Source organism: Dicentrarchus labrax, unplaced genomic scaffold (assembly GCF_905237075.1).
Source record: "Dicentrarchus labrax unplaced genomic scaffold, dlabrax2021, whole genome shotgun sequence".
Classification (NCBI taxonomy): Eukaryota; Metazoa; Chordata; class Actinopteri; family Moronidae; genus Dicentrarchus; species Dicentrarchus labrax.
In genome coordinates, this window is record NW_026136720.1 from 18,700,550 (window position 1) to 18,722,104 (window position 21,555).

Here is a 21,555-nt window from a genome sequence, read left to right on the forward strand (position 1 = left end):
CCTGCTGCACATATTTTCTGAGGTTTGTTGCAGATTTGAGTAAATAATGTTTGAGTAAATAATGTTATAGTAAATGTACATTATTTAACAATACAGAGACATGGGATAACATAATACTACAATACTACAAGATTGAAGATTGATCATTTTTTATAGATTAAAATTTAGAAACAGTAATTTACAAAACAGTTGCAGCACAGGTCATATTAGTAGCTGTGCTGAAGCTTCTGTTTGTAATGCATGATCTTCTTCATCAGATTAAATTTGCCCAGTTGTCATGAAATTGTAGATATTACAATTTTTCTCATATTAAATATTGAGTTTAAAAAGTTCAAAAGAATGCTTTAGCTACTTGTACCTTGTTGTGAGACTGTTTTATTCATGATCTAATAATAATGACCATTATAACAGTATTTATAACAGGAGATTTCCTTGTTTGAAGTGAACTATGCAGTTTCTGAAGGCTTAAGAGTTACCATGCTGTATTATCCCATCCAAAAATAGCTACAAACCCTTTTTTTTTTTGAATGAGCATTAATGTATGCTTTCTCTCTTTCTGCAGCACATTGTCTCAGTGTTGTCATGCAGTGGTGGCTCTGCTCTACCCCTTCACCTGGCAGCATACATACATCCCTGTGCTCCCACCCTCCATGCTGGATATTGTCTGCACCCCTACACCCTTTATAGTCGGCCTCCTCTCTAGCTCTCTCCCTCGACTCAAAGAGCTGCCCATAGAAGAGGTAAGATGAGATTGTGATGTACTCACTGTGGTGCCCTTCACTTTACAATAACAATAGCTCCAGGAAATGACATCACTCTCCCTCTGCTCTTCCCTCAGGTCCTGGTGGTCGACCTCGGCAACAGCCGCTTCCTACGACAGGTAGAAACCATAGAAACATAAAGAATGCGGTGAAACTCTGTACATTACACATTTAGTGACTCTGCCAGATGCTCCATAATACAGTCTGTTTATTCACTGCCGTGTGTTGACTGTATTTACATGGCTGTCATTACCTCCACAGCTGGATGATGAAGACTCCATTCTCCCCCACAAGCTGCAGGCAGCTCTTGAGCATGTGCTGGACAAGAGGAGGGAGCTGGCCTCTGAGAAAGGAGATCTGGCCAATGGTGACTAAGAAGTTATTACTCATTTCTTTTACAAAATGTACTGTATTTAGACAGTATATTTATGATTCATTATAAATAACAAATATACAAAAGACTGTAAAGCTGTAAAATGATCAAGAGTAAGGAATGTTCTACTGTATGGTTCCCACTCTTTTCAAGAAATCATTTCCAGGACACTTTCACTGACCTACTGTAAGATCAATTGACATTAAATTTTTAAAAATAACATGGCCTTCTTTAGCTGTCTTAGAGATCTGATTGAGGTGGCATTCAAGTGTTCTTAACACTCCAGGGTGTTCAGAGTTTTGCCAATATAACTTCTAACTTTTTATATTCAAACTTTCCATCTTCCTGCCAGCTGCATTCAATAAAAATACATCATATAGCAACTTCATCATAGTCTTGTGGTACATCAAAGCATTCTTCCATGGGAACTCTAGAGTTTTCCTGAGCAATTTTATTAATTTCCATGACTGGATTGCTACATTCAATAATGCTCTCTAATGTAGTGTGCATGTATAAAGTTGGCATTAAAGAGTGATAAAAATCAAACTAGACATTTAGCTTCTACTGCTATGTAGTGGTTGAAAATGTCATACCCCAAAAGTAATGTAGCCGTACACAGTGCATCATCATATCAATGCTTGTGGCCACAAGAACAACAGACCTGTCAGTTTCAGTCCATACTGTTCAGTGTAACACTGCTTTTATGCAGCAGTTAGGAGGTTTTAGTTTTACACTCATGCACCATTTAACACACTCAATGTCAAAGTGACACTTTCAAAACAGAAACTGGAAGTCTGTAGCAAATATCCAACAGGAAAGCCTAGCGAGGCAGTAATGTACGGCTATGCAAAACAATGCCATTTGATGTTTTGGCTTGAGAGTATAGCTTTTGGTCTAAATAAAATGCCTTGAACATGTGTGTAATGTGATAGGGAGTATCTGGAATTTCCAGTAAGTAGGGAGTTTATTTTCCTACACTCGAATCATTGGTATTGATCAATCTTTTGCAGATACTGGATGTATTAGTCATTCTGTTGTATAGGACAGAAAATATCCTTTAATAATGATTTTCCTTACACTCCCCTGGGTTTTCTCTCACCAGACTCCAGCTCCCTTAGCACGGTTGTGTCAGAGGCCTTTGTGCGTTTCTTCGTGGAGATGGTCGGTCACTACTCCCTCTTCATGGGTGGAGCAGAGCGTGAGGATGAGTCTGTCTCTTTCCCCACCTTGCCCAGCCCCTCTTCTTCTTCTTCCTCCCCCTCCTCGTCCTTCCAGCGCGAGGCCTTTCGCAAAGCGGTAACCTCCAAGAGTTTGAGAAGGTTCTTGGAGGTGTTCATGGAGACCCAGATGTTCACTGGCTTCATCCAGGAGAGGGATCTGCGCAGGCAGGGCCTCAGAGGTACCATTGCTGTGCATCATTCCCCTCTCTCTTCCCCCCTCCCCTGTCACTCTTCAGCTGTCACTATCAAAAAAAAGGCAATAAAAGTGTAAAGTTTGAGGATGCAGTTATAGTTTTTCATGTACCCTGCTCTCCATTAAATTTGAGATTTCAATATTAATGGGGCTTTCCTGAATAAATAAGTTGTTAGTTTGATTGTCAGAATGTCTTGATTTACTTAAAAAAACAGTCTCAAAACATTTGACCTAAAATATTTGACTTTTTCTTTTATTTCCAGGTCTATTTGAGGTGAGAGCACAAGAGTATCTGGACTCCCTGCCTGGGAGTGAGCAACGAGGCGTCAACAAGTTCCTCAAGGGTCTAGGTGAGTTTTACAGTATAGCCTTGCTCGGTCAATCAATCAATCAATCGAGCTACACAAAAACTGCTAGTTCAGTTAGAGACACTTCGGTGAAAGATTTGTCCATTTATAAGAAATGCTCCCTCCTTAATAACACATACATGAACATCAATCTTACTTAAAACTACAATACAAGATACCACATAAGGATCAGGGTGATGGAGGGAGCTGTGGCAGCAAATTATGTAATTAGCAGAGTAACAAGTGACTGTAAATGTGTGTTTTGTCCACACTGTATACCTGCACAAATTTGCCTGGATGTTACTAGCTCCATAGCTGTGAATGAGTCTGTTATTGTAAAGCATATTGCGAACGGCTGATGTGACTTCAGTGCTGTTTGTTTTTAATTTTAATTCACATCTGTTGCTTTTTTTCAGGAAACAAGATGAAGTTCCTTTCCAAGAAATGATGTTTGGATTCAAGATGTCATCTGTGAAAGTAGGAAAAAACTTGAAGAACGTAGAGATGGAGATGTGTCTTTAGATCAGAACAAAGGAAGATCCTTCAAGTGAACTGGACTCGTACTTTGTGGACATGAGAGACGGTTAGCAGCTTCATTAGCCAGTCATTCCATTAGTGTTGTGGAGGGTTTACTCAGCTTGGACCAAAACTTCCGTCCAACACGATAAAGCAATGTCATGTTGGACTTTTCCCCAGGTTTTGATGTTTTACAGTCAATCCCTGCAGTGTATTACTGTATAGCACAACACCGTGTAAATGTTTTTAGGAACAGTGTTCTCCCTTTTTCACTGACTTCACCTATAAACCTGTAAAGGAGGCCCCTGTTTTGTACAATACCTTCCTATACATTCCAAGTATTTTCTATAGAAGCTTTTATAAATACAGTAGTACAACTTCTTCATCAACAGGAGGCTTTTAAGTTAATTTATATTCTTTTAGGACAAACTTAATCTCTTTATAAAATTTCCTTCAAATGAGTGCAAAGAAATCTCCTGTAGTTTGTAATAGGCTTTATTGAACAGAGTCTAGTCCAGACTGTTTGTAGACCACTTTGGGTTTTTGGGTAAATGTACCACTGTTTTAAGTAAATTAACTTTTTATTGGAAAAGGAAGGAGCACCAAAAGGAAATCAATGTGAAAACATCTCTCTCACTCGGGTTTGAGTATAGGGTTTGGATAGACTTGATGTTGAAGGCAGATGTGTATCTTTGGCCAATCAGTGTTTCACATAAGCAATCAGGTTTGCCTTAAACATGATTGAGAATGCAATGAAACTTTATAAATAAAGTGATTCGAATTTTTGAATTACGGGTGACTCATTATTTTTTTGCTGCAATATTGTAAATTCCTGTATTTTGAGTGGACATTGATTGAAAGTGAGGCCTACAGTGAGCTCCACACGATGACTCAGTGATGGCAGAAGTAATGTTTGCTAACATAAACTACTGTAACTACTACCTTGAGCTACTGGTCATACTAGACCAGTTAAAGAATATGTCAAAAGTTACACAATCTGTCTTTAATGGATCATTTTTAATTTACAATGCCATGACACATTAAGCTAATGTGGATGCCAGGAAGCTTTTGATTGTAGAAACTGGATGACTAGGATTTAAACCACTAAGTTGTGTTGGAAGTGGTTACATATTGGTTAGAGCTTGATGATTCTCTTCTGCTTAAAGGCGCATTCTAGCAACGTGTTACATGTTGCACTTCATAAAGTTAGGGGTCTGACAAGAGACTAAGAAGATTAAAAAGACTGATTGATGCAGCAGAGGCCAAAATATTACAGAGATTTGTCCGTAGGCTGAGTCAAGCTCCAAACACATGGGATCCTACAGTAGATTTCCTATAATGCAACTAAATAGCATGTCAATTGAGTCTTTTATCAGGGCATAAAAAAATTTTACTCAAGTTATGTCTATCGAGTAAGAGCTCCTGCTGAGCCACAGACAGACTGAGAACTACTCTCTGTGACTAGTAAGTTGCCTTTAACATGTGAAATTAGTGGAGTCCCCCTTCGAATGAGAAACTAGAGACCTCTCCAGCTCTAGGGGGCACTGTCTCTCCAAATTAAATCAAGTTCCCATTACAGAAAAAAATTTATAATGATGTAGAAATGAATAACAAATAAGAAATATAAAACACATTTGCATCAGTACTTACAATAATATGACCCACCTAAATAACCACTGGTGCAGCCAATTAATGTGTTAAATTGAAATCTCCTGTGTGTAGTAAACAGGTCTCAATTGATTATAGTCCAGATACACCTGTATCTGCAAAAGCTACACCATGAAGACAAAGGATTTACAAGTTACTGAACTGGAGTACAGTTAAATCAGTCATGAAGAAGATAGAAGGAGGCTAGAGCGGGCCATCCTGTAGTGTACAGCCTCGGAACCAAATAATTTATCTGAGCACAGCGGTTGTTCCTGAGGAGGGAAGCTGCTAATCTCAAAAACTGTGAGCATAGAAGGCATTGTTTAGGGGGATAAATATGGTACACCGGCACATAGCTGCTTACTTTTTTAAACAAAGGTGATTCATTAGTGAAATCTTAACTAAAAAAAACCAAAAAAAAACTAAAAGAAGAAAGGTCTTTTGTGTGGTGTCACCCTTTAAAGATATCTTGCTACGAACCAGCACTGTCATTCCCACAATATCCACTGGAGGACTCTGTTACACAGTTTATGTTATCCTGCATGTGTTTCCTGCAGAATCCAAAGTTCAGAATCGCATCTCAGACAATTAGGCCTCCAGGCCTTTAATGACTCGCACAACATGTCAGTCCAACAATATTACTTTTGTTTGCTTATGTGAGAATATAAGTGAAGGATAGATAAAGAAAAGACTGTAAGGTGGCTTTCCCCACAAAAATCATTATTTCATTCAAATTCAATTATGCTTTAAAAAAAATACATCAGATATTTTCTTTAAATGTCAAAACACCTGACAAGATGTATGTATGAAAAGCAATTAAGTTACATCCTGCCATATTCAGTATCATGTGGTGTAGCAGATAAACAAATGATATGAAGCCTGAATGTGTTAGTCTGCTGTAACCTGAACATAGAGCATTATCTTCTGTGGTAAAGACGTACAAACAAAAGTCCATTTATTGTTCATAAGTAAACAAAACCTTTAGACCAATATTGATTTTTAATAACAAGCCAGAAGTGGATCTTGCATCTTTAACCTAATTAGGTTCCCATCTGGGCCAGAGTTGGATATTTCATTCAAAGTCCAATTTGAATAAACTTTATACTTTCTATGCATGCTGTTGTGTACATAGCTCATTATAAAGAAGTGCTGTCAGTTTCCCCCAGACTGTTCCAGTATTCTTCAGTCTTGATGATATTTCCTTTGCACAACCCCACTCCTCCCCTCCCTCCCCACCACGTCTTTCCTTTGCCTTTCTTTCCTTTTTGAACCTCCTCCTCCTCCTCCTCCACCCCTTCGTCATTACGTGTTGACCGGTCAGACCTGCCTCCCTCCCCTCCCCTCACCTCCCCTCCTTCTCTCTCCCCTTGGTCTTTTTCTCTGGCTTTTTCCAGGCTTCATGTCATACCACGGCTAATTCCTGAAATTCCTGCCCACCTCTCGCTTCAAACAAACGGCTCCAGGAAGGAGACGAGGCAGCAGAAAAACAAAGCAAAAAAAAAAAAAGAGGGGGGAAAAAAAAAGAAAAATAGGAGAGAAAAGAAAAGACAGAAAGAAAAAAAAAAGAAGTCAAAATTATAGTATTGCTCCACCTGCCTGCCTCTCAGACCGCTAATAGTCTCACCAGGTAAGCTCCTTCAAGTGTTTTCTAATGTCTTAAAGTGTTAAAGCTCTCATATTCACATTTTTAACTGCGCCTTGTGTCGGGAGTGTAAACTTTCATCTAGTTTTTAAATATTGTATGTGAAGACAGTCATTTCACAGCGCCTTTTTTCTCTCTGAATCATTCTCACTCACTGTCCGAGACAGCATTCCTCAAATATTTCACATTTCTTCGCTCAAATTCCTGCATTTTCCCCCCTTTAATTCCAAGCGCTCGAGCGTGTGTGCTTGGACTTCCTGTGCTTCAGCCGGAACTTTTTCCCCTGTTTTTTGAGGGAATAACGTCACAGGCGTGTAGTCAAACATTAGCTTTTAACTGGCTGGCTAAAGTTTTACACCGTCAAACTGAGATAATTCAAACTGTGTATTTATTAACTCGCACGTTTGATTTAGTTGTTGTCCCCCCCTCTCTCCTCTATCAACAAGTGTGAGTAGCCTGGAAGTGGCCTGACGGAGCAGTGCTGTGGCTGTTGTAGTTGCCTTTTGTTGTTCTCAGTCAGTGACATGATTTAATTGTCTCGCGTAATTAAAACACCTGTGTTTTTTTTTAAAGACGCATGATATCGTTAGTGGTGGAAGGAGTATTCCCATCCTTTTATTGAAGTAAAGCTCCCACAGCAGAAGAAGAAGGCTATATCGTGCACAGTGGTGGGAGATGTATTCAGATCCTTAAGTAAAAGTAGCAAAGTTAGATTTTGAATTGAATGTCAAATACTGTCAGCAAAGTAGCTTAAACAGTATAAAATGACTCACTGTGCAAGCAAATGGTGTCTGTCAAAGTTATATTATTACATAATTATCATTATTATTATTATTGATGCATTAACATCTAAGCAGCGTTTTTAATGTTGTAGCTGATTCTTGCTGTTTTTATATAATTTACTCATTCTATGTTTTTGAGTTATGTTATTTAAAGTAACTACAGCTGTCAGATAAATAAAGTGCAGTGTGTTTTATTAGTTATAAAATGTACTCTTGTAAATGTACTCTCCACCACTTTCTACCACTGGATAATATAGTGTTCAGTATAGACTGTTTTTATTTCTGCTGTATATGGATGGTATCATGTGTTTCTGCCATGCAGTTAATTAATGCTGCTGTTGCTGTTGTAATCTAAAACCATCTCTTCTATATGTGTGTCTATGACTACTATAGTCCACTTATATTACATTTGTCCAGAATGACTTACAATAAGCACGTTCAACTACAAACAAACTTGAAATCAAAACCATGATCGGTGCTACAGTGCAAGCATGCTTGCTGGGCAAGAGGGGAATGTTGGTTATTTACTGTATTACATGTATTTGACAGCATTATTTCTAAGTTACTTTTCAGAAACATGTGATCAGCTTATAAAATATGATTCATTGTGATAGATTAAACTATGCAAGTGTACAGTGTAGTTAAAATTAGCTCCACCTTGACAGGCTACGTTATCAAAATGCTGCTTACACTGTTATGTATCAGTAACAATAATGAATTATTATTATATAAAGTACTATGACACTGAGTAAAGTCATTCTTCTACATAATGACTACTTTTACTTTTTATACTTTAAGTTGATTTTGCTGATAATAGGCCTACGTCTGTGCTTTCTAGATTCAGAATACAGGACTTTTCTTGCCGCAGAGTAGCTCTACCTTGTGTTATTGGTACTTTTACTATAGTAACAGATCTAAATACTTCTCCCAGCACTGGAAATGAGACATCAGTGATGATATGGGGGAGTCTGAGTCTATTAATAGGCTTAATACAGGTGTCTCCAAAAGCAGGATGAGAAAATTAGAATCCCCGTAACTGTAAGAAACTGTTTTAAATGTTTCTATATCCTGGTGTTACATACCATGTTTTGAAAGGATTGCTGTAAAATGAGTAACATTTCAGAACCTACTGTATTTCATAAGTTCCAGGGTGATGTGGATTTGCCAGATCAGATATGCTGGAGAACAAAGAAACACCAAGTAATCAATAGTGGAGCTGCTAGAGATTATTTTCATTATCAAATAATGTGCCAATTATTTTCTCAAATAATGGTTAAAATGTTTGGTCTATAAAATGTTGGAAAATGGTGAAAAATGCCTATCTCAAGTTCCCTAAACCATGGTGATGTCAAACAGTCCAAAATCCAAATTCAATTTACAAAGATAGAAGACAAATAAGACCAGCAAATCTGCAATGGTGAGAAGCTGAAACCAGTGAATTTTTGGCATTTTTGCTTCATATTCTTCTGTCAAACGACTAATCATTTCACTTTTACTCACAGTGTGCTTTTAGCTCTTGTGTCTGACTCGACATAATACTCAATTTTACCAAATGTGCTCCTGCAAGCAAAGTATTTAAAATTCCACCTTGTGTATTAATGTGTACTATACTGTTAGTGTGTCTGTGTGTGATAGCCTTTGTAATGTGGGACATATTTCAATAGATCCTCTCTGTACAACTGCAGAGCTGAAAAGTCAGCGTGCGGGTGAATATTTTCGGTCAGGGTGCGAGATGGCTAACATGGGGTTTTTCCGGGTTTTGTGTGTGTGTGTGTGTGTGTGTGTGTGTGTGTGTGTGTGTGTGTGTGTGTGTGCATGCGTGTTGGAGTGCATGTGCGTATGTGTGTCATGGTGTCCCGCAAAGCAGCTGAGAGAAGTGTGTTCCAGAGGGGCAACAGGTGGGATGGAGCAGGGTGACAGTGTGAGGGGGGGGGGGGGTAAAAAACACACCTGTCAGAGCCACCTCTGAAGTGTCTGACAGCCAGAGAAGTTTGGGTTTTTTCCAAGCCTTGGCCCTTTTGTTTTCAAGGCTTTGGGTTCACTATTGTCTCAGACAGATGAATTATATTGTAATGTGAACTCTAAGGTTGTAATGTTGGCACTGGAGCAGCATTTGTGTATGTGTGTGCATCATTATGTGGGGGTTGATGTGTGGGTGGAGGTGACTGGGCCTAGAGGTGCATGTGTATGTGTGGGTGAATGAGTGGAACAAGTAAGGGAGGTAAAAACATTTGTTGTGTTTCAGCCTTGTTTGCAAGTCAGAGTGTGTGTTTGTGTGTGTGGAGTTGCCCTGAGACAGGTCCTCTCCACAGCAGAGGAGTTTTTTTTTTTTGCTGTGCTCATCCCACATAGCGATCATTCCTCCTCCGCTCGCACGAGAGAAACGAATAATGCCTCAGATATGAGCCTTGTAGAACAAAGACTTTCTGCACCCCCCCCTCCACTCCTTTTCTCCCAACAGCACTCTGCACCCACAGCTCTGTGCAGTGTGTGTCACTGTGTTGTCCATTGATTCCAGCCGGTCTGATGGATCTTTCTGTTCTGGATTATCTGGGGCTGGTCTGATAGACCCTCTGTCCTCTCTGCATGCCATTAGATAAGGAGTTGGAACTGTGGGGTTTGTGATAAAAAAAATATACACATTTTTAGTTTCTATCATGTCTAGAGGCTGCATTTCTGTGCATTTTTGGATCCGATTTGTCTTAATCTGACTGACACTCATCACCATACAAAGTTAATATGGTAAACTGGTTAGCACCTCTTCAGAAATCCAGCAAGGACATAGTAACGTTCCTTTGAAGTTGTGTTTCTGGTCACCTGGTGAATGTAAGTCCAATGTTAACTCTTCCTTTTCCCTCTGTTTTTGTCGTCACCAGCTCCTGACAGAAATATGTGGCTCTTTAGCTGCTTAATGCTTCACTATGTTCAGCAGCTACACTAGGGCTACAGCTAACAATTATTGGTACCATCCGTCCATAATTTTCTTCATTAACTGATTTATTTTAGTTTATGAAATGGTGAAAAAATACAATAATATTAAACAGAGAAAAGCAGCAAGTCTTCATATTTGAGAGGTTGAAAAACAGCATTTCTGCTTGAAAAATTCCTTCAACGGTGAATTGATTATCAAAATATGCCAATTATTTTACTGACTAATCGAATAGCCGTACGTCTAAGCTAGACACTTACTTTGTCTGCCTGCTCTTTAGTGCTCATCAGGTTGTGTGCAGTGGGTTTTTAGTAGAGTCCAACCAATATAATGGTCGGCCAATATTACCGGCTGATACTGGCCTATCTCAGACACATCGGTATCGTGTATATGTTGTCCAATATGTGTTGATATGGCGAAAAGGTTTTTTTCTCCGTATATAATGCAGAATAAAATTGCTTGTAACATATCAAGTCACATATAGCTAACATGATTAGTGTATGAGTTGAATGCCAGAAAATGAAGTGGCAATTATTGTGATAATCAATGATAATTGTTGAAAATTTTTCAAAGTTTGCAGCTACTCAGCTGTGAGGATTTGCTGCTTTTCTTTGTCTTATGTGATTATAAATTTAACTTCTTTTGTTTTTGGACTGTTGGACGGTCAATATTCAATGTTCATATGAACACCTAAGATCAAAACACACTGTGTATATATGTGTGTGTGTGTGTGTGATTGTGTGTGTGTGTGTGTGTGTGTGTGTGTGTGTGTGTGTGTGTGTGTGTGTGTGTGTGTGTGTGTGTGTAGTGTGCAGAGCTTGGAGACTCCCACTGGTGCAGCCCAGTGGGACTCGGTGCCAGAGAACATGTGCTCTCAACAAAAACCCAACAAAACAAACCCGTTACTTCACCAGCTCTTTCCATCACATAACCTGATCCTATATGCTGCCTTATTTTCAGACTGTGTTTCCTGCCTTTACATTCCCGGCCTGATTAGTGGAGATTGTGAACAGTTGAGTACACACACACACACACACACACACACACACACTTAGACATACATATTACATGCAGGGGTTGAGTTGGAGCAGGTGCTGTAGTTTTCTGGAGTTTTTGAGCACCACAGACAAATAATTAAGGTTTTGCTCACCCTTAAGTGTTTATATTTTTCTAGAATATTGACCTGCACTACTGTACACTCTGACCTTTGCATTTCTTCCATTGATTGCTGATAATGACAGTGGTCGCCTTGGAAATTTAGTCGTATTCAGATGCTGCGCTGGTCTTGCTAAATACCAACAGGGAGCTCTGTGAGGTTATATTTAGGCACTGTTGTGCTTTTTGAGCTAAATGCTTATGTCATAATTAATGCTAACATTCTCACAGTAACAATGCTACAGTGCTGATGTTTAGCAGGTATAATGTTCAGCATGGTCACCAACTTAGCATGCTTACATTTGACATTGCCATCAATAGAGCCACGCTGCCAGCCTGGTTAAAAATACCCCAAAACACAATCACACGGAGTAATGAGTAATGTGTTCAGGTCTCAGTGTCCCATGTAACCTAGCTACCTGGCCACCTGGCCAACACAGGACAATGCAGGGCAAAGTTGAACGGCTACCTGCAGCTTCTTGTGGTGTTTGCCAGTGTGTGTATTGAAGGAAAAAAGGCTTTATTGTTTGACCAGTACAGCGGTGTGTGTGTGTGTGTACACGGTTTCTGTGAGTGTGTATTAAACATATTTTGCTCATGTGTGGGCCCCACTTTGTTCATGTTTTTTTTCCTCATAATTTGATAGTAGTAAAAAAATATTGTAGCAGCTTCTTAAAGCTATAAACTTCATTCTGCATTTTTAAGCCTAGACATGGGACTGCCATAAGGCCTTGGTCAGTGGATCTCAGAGATCTCACAGAGGCCAGAGGACACAGTATCTCAGACATATAAGGTGGTGCCAGCCCATTCAGTGCTTTATAGGTGATTAAAAGATTTTTAATTAATTCTACATTTGATGAGATTGATGGCATTTGATGCCATGAGTGTGTTTGTCACAGTTTGTCAGCATATGTGTGTATGCAGTCGTGGTTAACGGGGGGGAAGCTGGAGGGTTACGTGGCCCCCTGACCGCAGAACCAGCTGGGGGATTATCCTGTTGAGCGGCTCCAGGGAAGAGGGGCCTCACTGGGGTTGGATGAGGGACTGGGTTGGACTGGGAGAGAGGAGGGTGATGGGGGAGTAGGTGGAGGAGGGTAGTTTTAAGGCATGGCTTAGGTTAATTAACCTCCTGGACTGAGGCACAGAGCAGCACACTAATGTTTTATGGCCTCCACAAATCTCACAGTGACCTACAGTGGCCTTGAGCTGGAGTTGCAGTTAGTTTAAAATCAGTTACAAAAACAATGGAAATGTCAAATTTGAGTTACGTTTTGAGATTTATTCCAGACCGTTTTGTTTTCTTGTTATTTTAATGAAGCATTTGGCTCACTGTCGAGAAGCTGGTCGGCTCGTGATCAAGATTAAGGCTTATTGGATTGTGCAGTAGAAAGATTTTTAACTAATTTGAGTTTTTTATGCTTGATTTAATTTAGAAAAGTTGTATTTAGATTAGTTTAGCTCTGCTTTCATCAAAGGTTTGAATGTCAGAGTTGAAGCTGAGGAACATGACTTATTCGTGAAGTCATGAGTTAAGTTATTTGCTTTCCTTCTGCTTTTTTATGTTTTCAGTGATTTTGATGTGTTTTTTTTTTTTTGGGGGGGCTTTATTGCCTTTAATTAATAGTGACAGCTGAAGAGTGACAGGTAAGGGGGGAGAGAGAGAGGAGAGAGAGAGAGAGAGGGAATGACACGGGGCCACTGCAGCAAGGACTCAGACTTGGTAGATGGGGCGCCAGCTCTACCAGGTGAGCTACCCGGGCGCCCCTTGATGTGTTTCATAGTGGAAGCAAAATACTATTAAATGTTTACAGTACACTACAGAATTCATAATGGCACTCTTTGTTTGGGATAAACATTGGATCTGCCAGGGTGAAATATTTTTCTAACGTAAGCTGTAACAGCAATCAGTTACTAAAACATTCACAGCCTCGCAAGAGAAGACCTGTTAACTAGTTGATTATGAACTATGTCACACTCACTTCAGTGTGGCATCTGAACTCTGTGTGACCCTAAAAGAAAATCTTTACTGTCAAAGGTTAGACTGTTAAATTCATATTGTGCACCAGTTAATGGAGAATATTTCTAGGGCTGCAACTAACGATTATTTTCATCATCAGTTAATCTGTCAGTGATTTTATTTAATTTTTTCAAAGAATTGATTCGTCTTACAGTCCTATGAATTGTCTGAGAATACTGATAAATGTCAAACCCCGAAGATATTTGACGTAGTATCTAATTTTTCTGTCGATCGACTAATTGATTAATCATCAGATTGTTTTTGCTCTAAATGTTTCCATTTTGTAGAAGAGTGAGACCAATAATCCACTTCTCTAGTTCAGGGCCACAACTGAGAACTGTTTTCAGGTTGGATTTTTTTTTAAATTAACCATTCAATTTTAAATGGTCAGTTCCCAGAGTCCAAGGTAACATCTTCAGATTGCTTGTTTCATTTAACCAACAGTCTGAAACCCAAAGATATTTCATTTACAGTTATACAAAACAGCAAATCCTCACATTTTAGTGAGGTTGAACCGGCAATTTATGGCATTTTAGGTCATGAATGTCCATGGAGACTGTGTGGTGAATGTTTAGTTTATCCAGTCTGCTCTCTTAAGTATTTCTGTCTGTTAGTGTGTTGGTGTTCTGTTTGTGTGGGTACAGGTTTATTTTTTTACTGTGTGCTTCTACGTCTACATCTACAACTGTTTCTATGTTTGTGTGGTGTGTGTGTGTGTGTGAGAGAGAGAGAGAGAGAGAGAGAGAGAGAGAGAGAGAGAAAGAGATGTGGACAATGGCTGACTAGCTGGACACTTTACAGGAAGCATTGTGGAACATCAGGGAGCTCAGAGGAAGAGAGCGGGGGGGAACTGGACTGGCTGGAGAGTCTTACTCACTCCCTACAACTGACTCACTCGCCAGATCACCGCGACCTCTTTTCAATCTTAGACTCACAATGCAGACCCCTCTACAGCCTCCACACGTAACACACACACACACACACACACACACACACACACACACACTCATGTTTGGGATTATATCTGACGTAATGGTCACTGCTTCACTTTTTGACTCCCTAAATGGACACAGATCTTTTAGTTTTGAGGTGGCAGGAAAACAGTCAGTGACAAACATCAAGCCCTGTTTGTATTGACTCATGAGTTTTTGAATTCACCGTGCCCGTTTCCATTTTTCTCCTGCACGTCCGCCGAGAGGAAGAGGTGGAGCCGACATCTGTCTCATACACTCCACCCAAATGTATAAGCAACGTGTGCACATCCTAAACAAATTGATGTTTAGAGAAAACAGGATATAAATCTGTTGGTAGATTCAAAAGTCAAACATCCCTTGTTGCAGTGCTGTCACCCGTCTACTGATCTCACGCCATTTTGTCATACAGAGCCAATGGAATGTCAAGTTAATCCTTTTAATTAGTCAGCCGGTTATTGTAATACTCCCCACACCCAAAACAATGCACAACACATTGATTAGAGTTTAGGATCAGCTGAGGATCTGTAAGTTTAATAAAACAGTCAGCTGTGGTACTGATGAAGAAATGGGCAACCTAAAAAGCCTCCTGGCCTTAATATCCTGGCATGATCCTCCTTGGCATGTGTGTCTAAATGTGTCTGAGGATGGTGATCCCGCTTTAATGTGTCTCCTCATTTGTTGACTTTAGGCCCGTCCTGCAACCCCCTCCTGCTCCCGCTGTCACTAGGTGCCACTTTATTTGTTTTCACTAAACTGATTAATGATCTGCGGTTTTTTGTCCAAGTCGAGATTAACAGCTGTGGGACTGATATGATCATGTAGGTAATGTAGCAGCTAGGTTGCTCACCAAGACAGTGATGTCTCAGTGACATGTATTTTATAAACACAAAAAGTTTTAAACATTAGATTAAATGCACCACTGAACAAACCACTGGAGAAACACAAAGTATATAGTGTGCAACTGTTTTCTGCATTCCTGTAATAGTTGACATTTTGTGAGAAAATCACAAGTTTCTATGAAATGTTTGTCTAAAGCATCCCAGAAAATTAACGTTAATAAACAATTATTTCAGTACACTATCAAGCAAATAAACTGTTATTTATTTATGGGTTCCAGCTTCTTTATTATGAGCATTTTCTCTGGTGTATTGATATTATTATATTGAATATCTGGGTGTTAGACTGTAACACAAAACACACAATTTGAAGACATCACTTTGGGTAATGGGAAGTTTCCCGACATTCTGAAGTTTACGCAGTTCATTAATATTGATATTGAAAAAAATCTGTATTATTATGAGAGTCATTAGTAATGACAAATAGTGCAGCCCAATTAACTTAATGCTTATGTGAGTTTTGTTTCTCTTTTTTTCTTGGTTTTGAAAAATGTTTTATGTGTAAAGTTTGCTTGCTTGAATAATTGTGCTGTATGTGAAAGTGTTGATGCTCAGTATGTTGGAACTGACTTTATATTATTGCTATTCAAACTATAAATTATATAGAACATTTACAAGAATATTAGATATACCAGTAAAATCCAGAGGAATACAGAACAAATTGCCAAACGTTCCCTGGATAAATGTGGATTTGAGAAACTTCCTCTTCGCACAGCACCATGTCAATTTCATCATCTGTTTCTTTCTTTCCCAGGACTGCCCTGCCACATCCAGACCATCATCATCATCACATCTGTGGATTTCCTACAGGCAGGCTCACTCCCTGCAGCTTCCTCCCTTTTCCTACCCTCATCACCCCCAACCCAGACCTTCCACCCCCTGCTCTGTGATCCCCTTCCCGTGGTCCCACCACGTCTGCTGAGTGGGTGCCGGCTCCCTCCCCCAGGGGTGGGAGTGAGGAGCTCGGGGATGCGCTTGACAAACCCCTGGAGAATGATGCGGAGGGTGTGTGGAGCCCGGACATTGAGCAGAGTTTCCAGGAGGCCCTGGCCATCTACCCACCCTGTGGCCGGAGGAAGATCATCCTCTCTGATGAGGGCAAGATGTACGGTACGCCCACCTTTATCGTCATACTATCCATGTACCTTTCTGTTCTTGAATGGGATCTTAAACACAATACCTGAAGATCAGCTCAAATACAGGCAAGGGTTGAGGCCAGGGTCAATTTTTAAATAATTTTTTTTTACCATAATATGTACATTTCAGATTCAGGTTAAATAAATCCTGCCAATTCCTGTTTTTATAGTCAAAACATAAAGCTGGAATACTTGACCCCCAAAATGGTAAGTGAGTTAACAACAACTCACCTGTATGTTTGGAAATCCTGCCATTCCTTCAGTGCCTGCTTCCAATGTACTGACATGTAATCTTGGATTCAGAGTCGACTATGTAAGAGGTGTACAGAATCAACTTTTTATTTAGCTGACATTAGATATACGTTGGATCCATCTGACAGTAATAAACTGTGTTAGGTGAGCTGGAAGGAAAGGTGCATTTGTCAGCAGAGCAGAGCAGCGGGCAGACAGCAGATGACACTTCCAGAATTTACAGTTGGATGTGAAAAGTGTGCTGTGTTCAAGAAAAAAATGTGGCAACGTAAAAGATATTCAACATAAAATTACAAATCATTGCAACTGTGTCACAGGAGTAACCAACGCCAATGATCAGGTATAATTTTGTTGTTGAATAGTATAAACCCTAAAATATTTCTGTCGTTATCATTTCTGCAAATTGACTATACTAACGCTGTTTTTAAAGTTTTAAAATGATACATTTGGTGAAAGGTACATTGACTCAGAATGTAAGTTTGCCAAAACTCCCAAGACTTACTTGTGACTTGCAAAACAATGAGGATGAAGGGATCTCTGTGCATCAGCAGTGTCACAATAGACAGGACAACTGAGGCAGCATCTGGAATGACGATATCTTGAGCGCACAGTAATTGTCCTAATAAGGTCTAAAGACACACCACGATTTTAAACGGCCAGATTTTGCGAAAAAATCAATTAAATCCAATGGAATCCCCAGGATCAGAGAATCCTGTTGAGGAGGCAATATTAATCCGTGCAAATGTTCCATGTAGAGAAAAACCTTTGTGAACTTGTGAACCAAGAGACAGATACGGAAAGGTAGTCAAATGTACAAGTCATTAGTGGCCGAGCTAAGCAAGCAAGTTTGCTAACTCTCCCTTATCAAGCTTGTTAGCTCAGATAGATTTATTGTCCCTCCCCGAGAACCTTTTATTGCCAGAGGAAAGTAAAAATAGAGAAAAGTACCAGGAGCGTTTGCGACCAACTAGACCAACTAGTTCTGGGAGTAAGTCACTGCGTCACCAAGCTTCCGACCCAGTTTTTTTTAGTTAAAGTCACTTTGTGGTGTGACTAGACCTGTAGAGCTTGTTGATAAGGTGCTTCTTATTAAAAAGCTACTACAACCATGTGCTTCAGATTTTATTTCAGCAGATTATGCTAGACAATTACTCTTTTTAACCCCTAGTATTTATATCATTATCTCTTATACATCATTTTCTTCAATGCACTTGCTTTGCTGTAGAATTACATTAATAAAATATTGAACTATTTGTATTTGTAATAACAATAAATTGCCTTTCCCACTACCTTTTTAAAGCTGTGGAAACTCTTATATGTGATTAGCACTTAAGATCTCACTCATATGTAGTAGTTGATAAAGATTTGGGGTGAAATATTTATCTTAAGTGAGAAAGAGGTACAATAAAAGTGTACTCCTCATATAAACACTACTACTTAACCCACAGTGCAACACACATCTGCAGTATTGTGGAGCACAAACAGACAAATAGACATTTGTTTCACATACTCATACCCCCCCATCACCCCCCAGCCCCACCCCCCCAGACACACACCCGTTCAACACCACTCCTCATGTTCATGTTTCACATCACTCCTGTTTCCTGCACAGCTGTCAGCTCCACTTGGTCCCATAGCATACAGTATGATGGCATGTGGGTCAGAAACAGGCGGACACACTCGAATCACTCATTCTTCCACACGTACACACACAATATGCCTGTCATGCAGATTTCAGTTTGTTCAGCTTTGATCAGAAGCCATTATATTTAACTGAGAGTGAAAACAATACACTGACAAGTTCAGAAAAAACATCTCAACCTAAAAAGATCTTCTTCTTCAAGATCCATTACCATTTCAAATCAATAAAAAAAGTAAAGCATTAAAAATATCATCAGTCATTTGGACTGGACCTTTGTCCCATTGCATTTCTGTCAGTGATAGAGGAGAGCACTTTAAAGTATTCCTGTTACCAAAATTAGCTCCAAATCGCTCACCCCAAATAGGTCCAGAGGAACAGGGATAATTCTCACTTCCTACCCAGAGTACACTGCTTGTGATTGAATGACATGGATGTTTGTGTGTTGTTGCCTTAATGCCTCATCTTTTTAATTGCTGGGATTTTCCACACTAACTGTAGCTTGACTAGATATCACATTGTTCATGCTATTTGGTCACAGATCACTGATTCCCTGTTGTGCCCTCTTGAGATATGTTCCTGCCTTTTATTCAAGCCTAGAGTAATGATTTTGTTTTTGAAGCAGCAACATTAGTGCAGGCCTTTCCTGAGTGAACCTTTGGCTAACGTCATTGCCCAAACAGGTGTTGGGAAGGTGAGGTGACATTCTTCTACGACATCTTACTGAAAGATGTTTGGTAACAGATGGCTTGGCTGTAGTGTGTTTTGCTGCCTGACTGTTTGATAGTGGATCTGGATGGTGGAAAATGGGAGGATGGCGGTAGTGGCACAATCAGACAGCCTCTGTCATCGCCTTGTTCCGTCCCTGTGCCAGACAGCTCCTTTAACTGTTAGTTTTGCCTAGGCCAGCTTAGCCACCTATTGAGGTCATGGCCATCCTCTGATCAACACTTAAACCCTTATAAAGCCTGAAATAATAGTTGGAGGGGGGCAGAGGAGAGAGGGGCAGGTGGCTCATTCTGTGTCACGGGGGTTGGGAGGGGGGCTGGATGGGTAAACGTGGCGATGAGGTTTTGGCAAGGCAGGCATTGTGGTGGCCCTTCCTCCCTGTGGGGGTCAGGGGCAGGTGATGCACACCAGGGAGTGCGTTGGCCCGCCAGGAATGGCATGTGCACTCGGGAGCCCAGGGGTTCAAGGCAGCTCGGCTGTAACCCTATACCAGAATAGACGTTTACCCTTTGAGCGCCTGGAGGGGAGGAGGACGGGTGGGCAAATAAACACCAAGGTGGGCAGTGGTGTCTTGCATGGCCTCGGGGCCCAGCAGAACTCTCTCACACCTGTCGCCAGTGTGTGTATATGTGTGTGTTTCAGAGTGAGAAAGCCAGAGGTTGTGTATTTGCGCTTACCTCCTCTGCTCCCTGCTATTTCTGTGATTTACCTCCCTCATATCTATTTGTCTCAGACTCCCTGTCTCTCTTTGTCCTTTATGAACAACCTATTCTCCCTCCTGTCAGTTGGTCCATCTGCCTTTCAGTTCACCTCCAGCTGCTCTCTGAGTTCAACCTGACAGCCTTGCAGCAAATCCAGATTTATGACTTGAGAAATGAGGCAAGACTGAGCCCATGCATGGCCCACTGTGCCCCCATTGCCCCTAAACAGCCCAACCAGCCCTTCCCTTACAGCCCCTAGAGCTCCCCTGTCCTCCCCTTTTATCATCATCCCTGGGGTCACAACTGGGCAACAACTCAAGTCATTCAAGAAACCACAATCAATGCAAAGCCACTTTGAAGGTCCTTAGTGTTGTTAATGTTGTTAAAGCGTTGATGGGTGGTCTTAAATCAGGTATCCAAATCAAATATCAGCTGATAATATCTTTAAGAGCATACCTGAAATGGTGATGTGATGACTTGATTGTTTTATAAATGTTATTTAGTCTTCTTGGTTGGGCTAAATATGGATACATAGACAAAACAAAGTAGCAGAATAACTTTCTGTTGGCTGAGAGCAACATACTCTGAATTTTAGGTTGAATTCCCCTCTGCGGAATGAATGCCATTCTTCCCTAAACAATATGATATTGAGTCTCCGAGCAGTGAAACAGAAGGAATGTGTGCTTCTATCCATTGTAAATTCCTAAATTGAATGGAATGTTTTTACCCCATATTCTGCGTACATTCACCACATTTTTTTCCCATAATGCTATGCATAGCACTGGCCCTCGCGCCCATTACTCAACAGACCTATTAGCTCGCTTATTAGGGACGGTGTCACGGATATTGTGGCGGTTATGTGCTCCAGCGGTAATTTGACATGCATCTGCCAAGGAAAACATTTCCTGCCTTGTGTGGCTCTCAGCAAGAGACGTGGCCTGTGGCCTGACCAAAGGCCTCATGCTGCAATAATGGAAAAACAGTCCCAAACTTGTACTACAGTGGAAATCAATGTGCTGACAGCTCTCACTAGAGGAATGTGACACTGGAAATATGATTATCTTCCCTCTTTATTTACTGCCATATAACTGCCATATTTATTTATGTGCCACTTTTGCAATTGTAATTGTTTTGTTTTGTGATGTCTTTTATATACTTTTTATTGGTTGCATTAAATCTTGCATCACATTGTGTTTTATGCAGCTGTTTGGTTTTGTCACACTTGATTTCCTGACATCTGTGAGAGGAACGCTTTTCTCACATTTTGATGGGTCCTGCTTCCTGTGAAAAAACAAAACAAAACATTGGTTGTGTTAGTGTGTAGTGGATAAAGTCAACAAAGTTTCCCTCAGTAGTGGCATATTTTTCTGTCAGTTCAGAACAAAGAATACCCACACAATGAATCATGCTCCCACTAAGCTTCGCTTGTGCAACATGTCAACCCATTGTGGTTTTTTTGTCAGGCGATGCAAATATGTTTTTGTCTGAAGTCTCTCATTAAGAATGTGATGTAAAGGTCAGCAAAAAGCAACGTTGAGTCCTCACCCGGGCTCAAACTTTGGCAGTAAAGCGAGAGATTCACCAGTAACCTTGACCTGTCGACCTGAAGAAGCCTCTTGGGCCTGTGTTGACAAGTGGTTTCCCAT

The 21,555-nt window shown here is 40.3% G+C and overlaps 2 protein-coding genes across 6 annotated transcripts in view; both read left to right on the forward strand.

Annotated features, from left to right (window-relative positions):
• si:dkey-82f1.1 (DENN domain-containing protein 2A) overlaps window positions 1–4,199 on the forward strand; it is a 33,121-nt gene extending 28,922 nt beyond the window's left edge. For all 3 annotated transcript variants that reach the window (XM_051381519.1, XM_051381521.1, XM_051381520.1), the window contains 6 exons: window positions 563–740; window positions 839–880; window positions 1,023–1,128; window positions 2,237–2,533; window positions 2,811–2,897; window positions 3,311–4,199. In XM_051381519.1, coding sequence (XP_051237479.1) covers window positions 563–740; window positions 839–880; window positions 1,023–1,128; window positions 2,237–2,533; window positions 2,811–2,897; window positions 3,311–3,342 — 742 coding nt within the window. In that variant the 3' untranslated portion in view covers window positions 3,343–4,199. The remainder of the gene's footprint in view (window positions 1–562; window positions 741–838; window positions 881–1,022; window positions 1,129–2,236; window positions 2,534–2,810; window positions 2,898–3,310) is intronic.
• A 2,190-nt stretch (window positions 4,200–6,389) lies between these two features.
• The window catches only part of LOC127352824 (transcriptional enhancer factor TEF-3), a 38,823-nt gene continuing 23,657 nt past the window's right edge, over window positions 6,390–21,555 (forward strand). Inside the window, exons 1-2 of one of the 3 annotated variants that reach the window (XM_051381531.1) lie at window positions 6,390–6,684; window positions 16,207–16,562. In XM_051381531.1, the coding sequence (XP_051237491.1) occupies window positions 16,556–16,562 (7 nt within the window). In that variant the 5' untranslated portion in view covers window positions 6,390–6,684; window positions 16,207–16,555. The remainder of the gene's footprint in view (window positions 6,685–16,206; window positions 16,563–21,555) is intronic. The other 2 variants (XM_051381530.1, XM_051381532.1) reach the window with 2 other exon arrangements.